This window comes from Prorops nasuta, unplaced genomic scaffold, assembly GCF_024137725.1.
Source record: "Prorops nasuta isolate Cenicafe-Biocafe unplaced genomic scaffold, Cenicafe_Pnas_1.2 PNAS00016, whole genome shotgun sequence".
Classification (NCBI taxonomy): domain Eukaryota; kingdom Metazoa; phylum Arthropoda; class Insecta; order Hymenoptera; family Bethylidae; genus Prorops; species Prorops nasuta.
This window is the reverse complement of record NW_027116813.1, coordinates 5,665,403-5,678,160: the sequence shown is the minus strand read 5'-3', so window position 1 is coordinate 5,678,160 and position 12,758 is coordinate 5,665,403. Positions and strand designations below refer to the sequence as shown.

General features: G+C 37.7%; 1 protein-coding gene across 1 annotated transcript; it reads left to right on the top strand.

Annotated features, from left to right (window-relative positions):
• Nucleotides 1–797: 797 nt before the first annotated feature.
• On the top strand, nt 798–6,127 carry LOC136779356 (uncharacterized). The gene is made up of 2 exons (XM_066736883.1): nt 798–5,529; nt 5,640–6,127. Exons 1-2 carry the CDS (start codon nt 798–800, stop codon nt 6,125–6,127), a joined length of 5,220 nt encoding a protein of 1,739 aa, XP_066592980.1.
• Nucleotides 6,128–12,758: the final 6,631 nt, after the last annotated feature.

The following is a 12,758-nucleotide window of genomic DNA, read 5'->3' as shown; positions in this document are numbered from 1 at the left end:
AAGTTAGTTTTGTTAATCACCATTGGAGGGTGAGGGGAAAGGCCCCTCACGTGACAAGGATTGAAGCATTATGAGCTTTATGAAACGAAGTAGATATCCAGAATGGTGATATCAATTGTCACCTCCAGGAAAAGGTTTCCTTATTAATGGTGTAAAATGGACAGTGAAAGGTTCACAAAGGCTTTTTTTTCCCGTAAGGGTTTTTTTATGCCATGGATGCAAAATATATGTTAATATTTGTTGATGCATCCTAACTGTGTGTTTTTATTTCTTTTCCTTTCACAACCTTCATCATAAAACGCTGGATCTCTAATTATATAAGTAGCCAGGCCTGTTGGTTATATATATATTTCATTAATTTATGAACATAATTTTTGGTCCTTCGAGCCGGATCCGGTGTTGTGTGATGGGTGGAAAGGGAGAAATAATTGGAATTGGATGTGGAAATTTGAGACATTGGTCTAAGTTATCATGTATTGCCGCATGATTTTTTGAAAGCCTTTGCTTGGCTTGGCCGCCTTTGTTGTCGACGGGGTCTGCAGGCTCGATCGCGTTCGGTGTTGACAAGTAGCTGCCTCTACGACTTAGCGCGTAAGGGGAAGACTAGGAGGAGAGGTGCTCTGTCTTGTTTTGATTTTTCCCTACTCTGCTTTGAATTTCATTGTCAATATTCTTTCGTGTTTCGAACTTCGTATCGTTCACATCGCGATTACCTTCACACGGTATCTTGTGCATTATTTGCTTTCGAGTTTATTTTGTTGTTTCTCATCTAGTGCTTGTTTCAAGTGTTTGTAAAAATGGCACCGAATTCAAAAAAAGTAGTTAATCTACTAAAGACGATTAAACAGATTTTTGACAATGTATTGTCAGGCTTACGCGCATTTGGTGTGGATGATGCAAATCCTGCATTTTTGCAGTCAAAACTGCAGACCCTTGAGACACACTGGAACAGCGTTTGTCAGAATCATGCTGACATAATTGACAAAAATGATGCTGATGCGCAGCAATATTTGGAAGAGGATTTTTTCATGCAACTGCAAACGGCTTATGAAACCGCTCGTGCCGAGGTGGTAGGTCAACTTGATAGAGCATCGCCTTCGACAAGTGCTTCCAACTCTTCTGGACATGTTACGAGTGTTATACCTGTGGTGCATGATGCTAAATTGCCTAAATTGGATTTACCAAGTTTTTCCGGCTGTTATACGGACTGGGACAATTTTTGTGATCTGTTCACTTCTCTAGTGCACAATCGTGCTAATTTGTCAGGTGCAGCAAAACTACAATATCTGAAATTAAGCCTGACAGGCAGTGCAGCAGAGTTTGTGAAAGGCATTGCTGTCACAGATGCCAACTACAACAGCACTTGGTGCGCTTTGAAACTTAGATTTTGCAATCCTCGCCTCACCGTAAAAACTTATCTGGACCGAATTCTTAAGTTACCGACGGTGAAGAAAGATTCGGCGGAAGGCTTATGCTCATTGATAGATGAACTGCAAAGGATCTTACGAGCGTTGACGAACCTAGGTTTGTCCACAGAAAATTGGGATGTGTGGTTAGTGCATTTAGTAACCAGACTGCTAGATGCAGAGACACAGAAGGCTTGGGAATTAGAATTGAGCCTGAAAGATCGCAGCGTAATCGCTGAAGCGTCGGCCTTGGGACGAGACCCAGAAATTTGCAACAGATTTCCAAAATTTTCGGAACTCAACGATTATTTGGAGAGGCGTTACCAGTCGCTTGGGATGGTATCTATGACTGAGAAAATTCCTGAAGAAAAGAAGACAGTTCCCTCTAAGCAGCGACCTTTCACCAGGGGAAAAGGCTCTTATCATGGTAAGGTTAAGCAATCGGACGGACAGAACAACCGGAGATGTGCAGCTTGTGCTGGGAGACACGCCATCACATCCTGTTCAACATTCATTGCCAAGGAGCCCAAGGATAGGCTATTTGAAGCACGACGGTTGAAGCTATGCTTTAATTGTTTAGGATCTCATATGTACTCGGTCTGTAAGGGAAATGCCAAATGCAATGTGTGTCAAGGCAGGCATCATGAACTGTTACATGGGGGTTTTAGGGAAAATACTCAAACCCGTGATTTGCCAGCTGGGAATTCCAGTAACAGGGAGTCTGTTCCTACAGAGTCGCGTAGAGCTTTAACGGCGATTGTTGATCGTCATGTAGATAATAGGGTATTGTTACCTACAGCGCAAATTTTACTTCGCGGAATGGATAACGAGTACTTCAAAGTTCGTGCGTTGCTTGACCAGGGGTCAGAGTCTTCATTTATTCGCGAGAGGGTGGTCCAACTATTAGGCCTTCGTCGAGAAAGAGTGAACATTTCACTGACAGGGTTAGGTGCTGTAGCCTCTGGGACAGCCAAGTGGGCTGTTGAATTCCCACTACATTCAATTCATGGCGTCGACAGTAAGATTTTTGTTCGGGCGTTAGTTCTTCGAACTTTAACTTCAAAATTACCGTCTGACTTGCATGCTGCTTATAGGCCATCGGTTGAGCCTAATTTGAAGTTGGCTGATCCTTCATTTTTTATGCCAGGTTCGATCGATGTAATCTTAGGTGCGGCTATTTATAGTCAAATTTTGCAAGCTGGTTTGTATAGATTTCCGGGTCAGACATTAATAGCGCAGGAAACAACCTTAGGTTGGATAATTTCGGGATCCGATGAAAACTTCGTGTCACGGCGGGCGGTGACAATGGAGAGAGGGAAGATTATGTCCTCAAGCGCTAGTGATAATTATCACGTTGAGATTGATCGAGAGTTGCGAGATTCACTATTGCAACTGTGGAGAGAAGTTGATATTTGTCCAGCAAAGGTCATTTTATCACCGGAGAATGAACATTGCGAGCAATTATTTATCGATTCTCATGTTCGCGGAAAAGACGGGCGCTACTCGGTGCGTCTACCAATTAAAGGCGAGTTGCCTGATTTGCGTAAAGATACGCGAGAACTGGCAGCTAATGCGTTATTACACTTACATAAACGTTTTTCGCGTGATTCGGTACTTGCTTCCGAATATAGACTTTTCATGAGCGACTATGAAAAATTGGGTCATATGCAGCGTGTTACTGGAGCCGAAGATTCTAACTCAGCTGTTTGGTTTTTACCGCATTTCGCTGTCATACAAGCATCTGGCGATTCGCGAAAGTTACGCGTAGTATTTGACGCGTCCCGACCAGTTCACGGAGACCAATGCTTGAATAAATATTTGTTGCCTGGCCCTTCTCTCCAGCGTGATATGCCGTTAATTTTATTAAACTGGAGACAGTTTCGTTACGTTTTTACGGCTGATATAATCAAAATGTTTCGCCAAATATCAGTTGACCCTCGCGACCGTGATTTACAACGAATTTTGTGGTCACCTACTGGAGAGATTCCTCCAGTCGAATACCGTCTAAATACGGTGACATACGGAACTGCTTGCGCTCCCTACCTTGCCATCCGTACATTGCAACAATTGGCTCACGACGAGATAAACAATTTTCCGCTTGGTTCTATATGTTTAATGGAAGATACCTATGTTGACGACATATTTGCGGGGGCAAACGAGCTTTCGGATGCGTTGCAGAAACGTCGGGAAGTCTGTTCAATGCTCGAGACTGCGGGTATACATTTAGATAAATGGGCATCTAATTGCCCCGATTTAATTCCTGATTCTGTTAGATCTCGTCGAGAGACACCGAAAGAATTTATTAATCACGCGGAGGTGGTGAAAACCTTGGGTGTTCGGTGGAACCATGTTACTGATTCGTTTGGATTCAAATTGGACGAGATTACGCGGGACTACCGAGGGACAATGCGATCTGTTATGTCAGGAATTGCGCGTTTGTTCGATCCTTTGGGATGGCTGTCCCCCGTGACTGTAACGGCAAAAATAATATTACAGGATATTTGGATACTTAAGTGCAATTTAGATACACCGTTACCAATTGATGTCAAAGAACGATGGTTGTCTTATTCTAACTCATTGCCCAGTTTATCGCAACTACGTATAGACCGTTGGATTGGCGCGATTTCTAGTTGTAATGGAGAAATCCATGGGTTTTCGGATGCGTCATCACGTGCTTACGCCGCGGTGGTGTACCTACGTTTGCCAATATCTGCTGAAAGGTTCACAGTAACCTTGTTGATTGCAAAGGCTAAGGTCAGTCCGATAAAGACTATGAGTATCCCAAATTTGGAACTTGCAGCTGCGGCGCTATTAACTAAGCTGATTAAATATGTTCAACAGCTTGATTTTCTTAAAGAGCTTCCAGTTTACGCATGGACAGATTCACAGATTGTTTTATCCTGGTTACGCAAACATCCTTGTTACTGGAAGACCTACGTTGCTAATCGAGTGGCAATGATTCAAACTGAATTACCGTCTGCTCAATGGAGTCATGTACGTACTAAGGAAAACCCTGCTGATATGGCCACACGTGGTATTATACCTCAGGAAATTGTCAATTGTTCGCTGTGGTGGCATGGACCTACTTGGTTGTCCAGTAAAATATGTAATATTGTTCAGGAGAACAATAAAATTCAAAGCGTTCATGTACATAAAGGAGCATCTGATCCTGATTTGCTATTGCGATTTAGCACTTTAACTCGATTGCTACGTGTCACCGCATATTGTTTGCGACCTTTGAGAAATCTGTGTAGATCTCGAGAAGGACATAATAAAGAAAAGGCATTTTTGACAACTGCAGAATTGGAGAATGCTCGTCGTGTGCTTATACGAATGATTCAAGAACGTTATGTTGCCTCTGAAATATGCACTTTGACCGGAAGAAGTGAGGCGACTTACCTTAATTCTAACTGTAATGCTGCGGTAAAGACGTTACACAAAAATCATTATTTGAGTAAACTACGACCGTTTGTAGGTGAAGATGGGTTGCTACGAGTTGAAGGTCGTCTTATGCACTCTCATTTATGCCATGAGGCTAAATATCCTCCAATATTACCTAAGCATTCTGCGCTTAGTCGATTGTTCGTACGAAATGCGCATCATAACACCTTGCATGGTGGATTTACTCTAACGATGAGTCGTTTATTGCAATCTGTGTGGATCTTGGGTAGATCTATATTGGTTAAAGCGGAACTTCGAACATGTATTGTTTGTCAAAGGTTTCGACCACGTGTAGGTCAGCAATTGATGGGAAGCCTTCCCTCTTCTCGTGTGACGAGTGCAGATCGTCCGTTTACTAACACTGGCGTTGACTATGCTGGACCTATCCAAATTCGTACCACTAAAGGGCGAGGTTATAAGTCATACAAGGGTTACATTGCTGTATTTGTATGTTTTCGTACGCGGGCTATCCACTTGGAAGTGGTGAGCGATCTAACCACAGCGTCATTTTTAGCTGCGTATAGACGTTTCGCGGGGCGAAGAGGCTTAGTGCGACGTATGTATAGCGATAATGGCACAACGTTTATTGGCGCAGCCCGAGAATTGCAAGAAATGTTTAATGCTTCGTCAAAATTTTATAAAGAAGTTGCCGCTGTCTTATCAAACGAGGGCACTGACTGGAGTTTTTTCCGCCCTATTCTCCACACTGTGGAGGTCTGTGGGAAGCGGGTGTAAAATCTACCAAATATCATCTTAAACGCGTGATTGGGAATTATACATTAACGTTTGAAGAATTGACCACTGTATTAGTGGAAATAGAGGTATGCTTAAATTCGCGGCCTCTATGCCCCTTAAATAATGATGTCGATGACATTGAAGCCTTGACTCCTGCACACTTCTTGATTGGCGGACCGCTAGGTGTTGTACCTGAAGAGGAGCTACCTCAGGTACCAGAGAATCGTTTGACGCGTTTCCAATTATTTAAAAAGATCAGGGATAATTTCTGGATACGTTGGTCAAGAGAGTATTTACATACTCTACAACAAAGGGGCAAATGGAAAACTGCTACTGAGAATCTTGAGCCAGGACGTCTTGTATTAATTAAGGATGATCATTATCCTCCATCTAAGTGGCCGTTAGGCAGAATAACCGAAACACATGTCGGGCCTGATGGACTACTTCGGGTAGTCACTGTTAAAACAGCATCGGGGCTGTCGCGTCGCCATATTGCACGTATTTGTCCGTTACAATTGCCGTCCAGTAACCAGTCTGGAGTTTAGAATGTTCGCCCTAATGCGAAGGCGGGCGGTATGTTTGGGAGTTTTTTTTTCCTTTTAAGTTTATTTCAGGCGCTTGGTGCCTTATTATTATTATTGTTCATTTTCTTTTAAATGTAGCGTCTGTAAGAGAGTGAGAGAGTGAGCGAGCTCGGTCGGTAACCGAGATGAGGCAGTCTGTGCTGCGAGTGTCTGGCGAGCGGTTGTGTTCGCCCTATGTGAACTATTTGTTATGTTCTTTGTAATTTAACAGTTGTTTATGTACCAGAAGAGTTGTAATATAAAATGTTGTAATAATGTTTGCTATTTATTATTGCATTGAATTTTGGGCGATAAGTTAACTGGAAGTTAGCTTTGTTAATCACCATTGGAGGTTGAGGGGAAAGGCCTCTCACGTGACAAGGATTGAAGCATTATGAGCTTTATGAAACGAAGTAGATATCCAGAATGGTGATATCAATTGTCACCTCCAGGAAAAGGTTTCCTTATTAATGGTGTAAAATGGACAGTGAAAGGTTCACAAAGGCTTTTTTTTCCCGTAAGGGTTTTTTTATGCCATGGATGCAAAATATATGTTAATATTTGTTGATGCATCCTAACTGTGTGTTTTTATTTCTTTTCCTTTCACAACCTTCATCATAAAACGCTGGATCTCTAATTTTATAAGTAGCCAGGCCTGTTGGTTATATATATATTTCATTAATTTATGAACAAAGCTTCAATTCGAGATATTAATTTATTAATCTATTAAATATAATACAAAATATTACAATGATGAGTTCTTATCATAATTACACTTTTAGAGGCATTTAACATAGGATTCAATGACTGTTTGAGTTATATTTTCAACATCTTATACCCAATATCACATTAAAGCCTTTCGCTTTCAAAAATTTGTTTGTAAATTTACCTTTAAATCCACTTTTTTCTTAGGTGTTACTCTCACTATCATCTTTGCATTATGGCTCTTTCCCTGGTAAACTAGTGACATTTATATATTCTTTTCATTAATATAAACTGTAAAATATATACCAATTAATGCAATGGAAGTCTATGTTTTTTAGGTATACTGCTTTCAGTTTCTTGAAGTTACACACTGTATGTTCTATTACATGTGAAATATTGAAATTATAAATTCCTTTCATATTTACACATTTACATGAGTTTATTATAATTTTCATCAACTATGTTATTTCTAATTCCAAAGTTGTATGCCCAAAATCACCTGCAGGCACTTCACTCTCAAGGATTTTCTTATAAATTAACTCATATTATCCATCACTTTTTTAGCTGTTACCCTCAACATCAACTTTCAATTATGGCTTTTTCTCCAGCACACTAGTGCCATTTATATTTTCCTTTCATTAGTATAAACTAGGAAATACACCAATTTATACAATGGATGCCTCTCTTTATTAAATATATACAGCTTTCAGTTACCTAATTTTATTCACCATATGCCTGATCACATGTAAAATATTGCAATCATGAATTCATTTCATATTTACACATCTACATAAATTTATTATAATTTTCATCAACTTTGTGATTTCTAATTCCAAAGTTGTATGCCTAAAATCACCTGCAAGCACTTCACTCTCAAGGATTTTCTTATAAATTAGCTCATATTTATCCATCATTTTCTTAGCTGTTACCGTCAACATCAACTTTGAATTATGGCACTTTCTCCAGCACACTAGTACCATTTATATTTTCCTTTCATTAATATAAACTAGGAAATACACCAATTTATACAATGGAAGCCACTCTTTTGTGGATATACTGCTTTCAGTTTCGCAAAGTTATTCACTGTAAATTCTATTGCATGGAAAATATTAAAATGATGACTTCTTTTCATTGTTTCATTTCTAGATGACGTTATCATTATAATTATGATTTAATTGACTTATATATTTCAAAAGGTTTATGCCCAAAATCACCTGCAAGCCTTTCGCAATTAAAAATTGGCTTCCAAATTTTTTAATTTCTCCACCTTTTCCTTAGGTTTATCTCTCAACATTAACTATGCATTATGGCTCTTTCTATGGTAAACTGGAATCATTTCTGACTTCTTGCATTAAATATTACAGCTCAACCCTGCACAATGACACAATAAACACGTTATTGTAAATCAATCTGAAATAAAATCTCACTAAGTACCAAAAAATATATCACATATTATATTATAAAAATCAATGTTATTCTTATAAAAAATTAAATTTGAATAATTTTTTTAGTAATAATAATAATTTCTTTCTATTCTGATTGGGGAAGCGTAGGTAAATATTTGGTTTTAATACTTTTTTATATTATAATTGAATATTAAATAACGATTAGAAAATATTTATCTGCTTTTCTTTAATCGTAGTAATAAGAAAGATTTATTGTCTCCTGGAAAATTGTTTCTATATATGATATAACCTATCGGACAGTTGAAATCCATATGAGTTTAAAGAAAAGAAAACTTTAAACATGAATTTTGTTATTGATTTCCATACCTGGATGTTTAGCATATGTTTAAACCTCATCCTTCTCTGTTTCATTTACAACCTTCGTTAATCTGCATTCTCCAATGACAGGGTATTTCCAAGAATTGTTGTAGCATTTGGCACTGGTTGGCATCAAACTGCAAACTATGAAACAATGCCTATATATAACTTTGTTTTAATTAAACAAATTCTTTTTACAATGTACTTACTTTATATGAAAATGTTTATGTTTATAGCTGTTGAGACACTACCGTGTGTCTTAATTATGAGTGAATGTAACAAGATCATCCTTATCTGTTTTATCTGCAATAACCTGCATTCTTGAATAACAGGGTATTTCAATAACCTTTGAAGTACATCTGGAAAAAGAGACTCAACAAAGTAATTGTTATATTTTAATACATGCTTGAGCTGAATTAAAAAATAAATAAATAAACAATTAATTTTTAATGACATACATTTTAAGCAGTTGAATGAGTTACACATACTTTACCATATGATAATGAACAATTGGCTTATCTTTTTCTTTCGCTAGTAAATTGACATATCATTGAGTCATCAACAGTTAATCACATTTCAAACTACTGTTTCCATTGCTCAACCAGTACTCCGTAGTTGCATTAAACCAAAGCTCTGTTTTCCAGCAACACATGGCAGCATTATCTTCTTTATCTATTTTATTATAAAAAGTAGTAATATCCACTGGAACTGTAACTGATTCCTCTTAACTATGACCTTTTGGTGCTTGCATTTTTCCAAGAATTGTTATAGCATTTGGCACTGGTCTGGCATCAAATTGCAAACTATGAAAGGATACCTTGTATATAACTTTGCTTTAATTAAACTAATTTTTTTCACAATGTACTGTGACGAGACGCTTGCTTTGACGCTGCCCCATGCACGATACCGCGTGGTGGGGAGAGCTGTGGCGTACACTCTGGGAAATCGAATCGTTCCAAAATGTAAACACAATTTAAAGGTGCATTAGTTAGCTGGTGGACAAGACTTTTCCACATTGTTCAGCCTACCAGGCTTAGCACCGAGTCCCAAGCAATAAAAAGAGAGGCAATAAACCGACCGAGAATGACTAACCCTTATATACCTGTACTCGAATGATCAATCAAAAATTCTAATTTTAATATTATTAATTAAACATTCTTAAAACTGTTATCAATACATTGCTTTTATTTTTAAGATGAGAATGAGCTCAAACACGAGGTTAATCGGACGATTATTTCTGTATTATGTGTATCCTGTAGTTCATATTTTATTAAATTCTAATGAAACTATGTTTTATTTTGTATATCTGTAATTTGATAAATTTAAATATATATATATATATATATATATATATATATATATAAAACAATATAGCAGAAAGGATCGATTAACAGTTATCGGAGTTAATACGATGTCTAAGAAAATAGGAATTTTTGCAACCTTTAAGAAAGGGCGAAAAATAAATTATGTATAAAAATATTATTAAATGATGAATAAATATTTATTTCATTTAAATATATATGTAATTAAAGATATGTGTAAATACTTTAAATTCCTATCTAAATGATTCAAAAGAAAAGTTTTATTAAAATTAAATAATTTGATAACTGCATGATAAATTTAATACAGAAATAATCGTCCGATTAGCTTCGTGTTTGGACTCATTCTCATCTTAAAAATAAAAGCAATGTATTGATAACAGTTTTAAAAATGTTTAATTAATAATATTAAAATTAGAATTTTTGATTGATCATTCGAGTACAGGTATATAAGGGTTAGTCATTCTCGGTCGGTTTATTGCCTCTCTTTTTATTGCTTGGGACTCGGTGCTAAGCCTGGTAGGCTGAACAATGTGGAAAAGTCTTGTCCACCAGCTAACTAATGCACCTTTATATTGTGTTTACATTTTGGAACGATTCGATTTCCCAGAGTGTACGTGCCGATACCGCGGCCTATACTATAGCGTGCGCCAAGTATAGGGTCCTCGTCATGCCCCTCCCTAACTACCCAGAACGGCCGCTCCGCAGCGCCGATTCCGTTTTCGGCGGCTCAACTGGGTATATAAGACCGAGCTCCGACCCAGTTGAGCATTCCGTACCCAGGAGCTCTCCGGGTATATTCTCCCCAACCTTACTACGCAGGAGTTCTCCGCGTATACCTATCCTTTGCTCAGGAGTTCTCCGAGCACTTCCTGACGCAGGAGTTCTCCGCGTCATCCACACCGCTCCTTGCCCGATGCCCATGCTAACGGCCGAGTCCAGGAGTTCTCCGGACCAACGGCCATTTTCTTACAGGGATTAATGCCGTTTTATTTACAGCTCCCCCGTTGACCGCCATATTGGCTACTGCCATATTGGCTCCCCGGGCCCTCCCGTGAGGCCATTTACCGTCGCGCCGCCTATCCGAGCCCTTCCGTGTGGCTACCGAGCGCAGCGCCGCCAGCGGGCGAATTTTGTACTAGCGACATAGCGACCGACCCATATGCGAACACACCTGCAGCGGCAGTACACAAACAACACAAACACATATAGGTTAAGGTTATAAGATCCATGTACCCTAAAAACATTGTAAATATTTGTTTATTTTATTTATTCCCTGAATAAATTGTTTTTATCTACATTAAACGTGTCCATATTTATTTTGATCCTTCTCGGTCAAGCGAACCGAGCGGTTTTCGCGACGATTAAACTCGTCAACAAAACACGTTACAGTACTTACTTTTCTTAAAAACGTTTATGTTAATTGCTGTTGAAACACTACCATGTGTGTTGGTTATGAGTGAACGTAACAACCTCATCCTTCTGTTTCATTTACAATTTTCGTTAATCTACATTCTTCAATAACAGGGTATTTCCAAGAATTGTTAGAGCATTTGGCACTGGTATGACTTCAAATCAGAGCTGCATACAAGGAAAATATTTTGTTTATAACCTGAAATAAAATCCCACAAAGTACAACAAAATATTAAATTTTAATATATTTTACAATGTTGTGTTACTTATCTAATTCTCCATCAGACTCCTTCATGTATTTATTCCTTTAGTTTGTTTAATTATCAACACTTTGAATTATATTATACTATTTTTATCCCAACAGAGTAATTTTGATTTTGACAGTTCTATCGAAATCGATCGAAATTTAGGGTTATGCCGGTATTGAATATAGCAGTTGAATATAGCAGCCAACTTCAGCCCGAGACATACAGAGAAAAGGGAGAAGAATTTCAACTTCGGCATATATATAGCTAACAGAGTATGAGATCTCTGGATTGCGTGAACCGATTTTAATGTTTATGGGCTCAAATGAAAGCTCGTTCAAAACCATTTTAAGAAAAGCTTTGCTTAAATCATGATAGTGGATTATTCACAAAGAAAAATCGGTTTGAAAATTAGGACAGCCAAACTTGCTGTATAAGAGAGTAGTGCCTCGACGGCCGTATATACATGTCATTATCTACTTTTTTGTGTAATTGCCGTCGAGACACTACCGTGTCTCTTGATAAAAATGATAAAAATATTACTATTATTTTTGATAAAATAATATTTGTCACAGTTAGCCAGTATATCTGAGTAAATATTCTGACGTTATAAACTTCTATAACTATATTATATAAATTAATAAAAGGAATTCTTATAAGTAGTCAATTTAACCTTTAGTGGGACATGATTTTTATGGAAAATCCTAAACTGGGATGAACCAAACCAATACTGGGACAGCCTCAGCTAATACCGGGATAGGCGATGAGCCAATACTGGGACAACGAATAAAAGATTTTCTTTATTTTGTTGAAACTATAAAATAACAAATTAAATAGAAAATCAAAGTCTGTAAATAAAGATATGAGGGCCATTCCACGTCAAAACAGACAGATTTCGGAGTACAACACCTATTTTTTTTTTTTAAATATGTGTTAATATATAAGAAAATACAAGACTTTTGGCGCTAGTTTGAGTCAAAAATCTTTTTACGTTTCGGAGATACGAGCTGTCAAAGTTTGCAGTTTTACTGTTTTTGATAAAAACACGTAATCTTTGAAAATTTATATCTCCTAAACGAATAAAGATAGAAGACTCTGGCTGGAACGAGTGTACTCAGAAAGAATCATACTTTATTAGAAAAATATAAAAAAAGACAGTTTGTTTTAA

Bases quoted from the DNA above. Each gene is read 5' to 3' on its own strand.
- LOC136779356 (XM_066736883.1), top strand. From the start codon at position 798: ATGGCACCGAATTCAAAAAAAGTAGTTAATCTACTAAAGACGATTAAA. The intron at 5,530-5,639 runs GTTTTTTCCGCC...TAACGTTTGAAG, and splicing joins AAACGAGGGCACTGACTGGA to AATTGACCACTGTATTAGTG.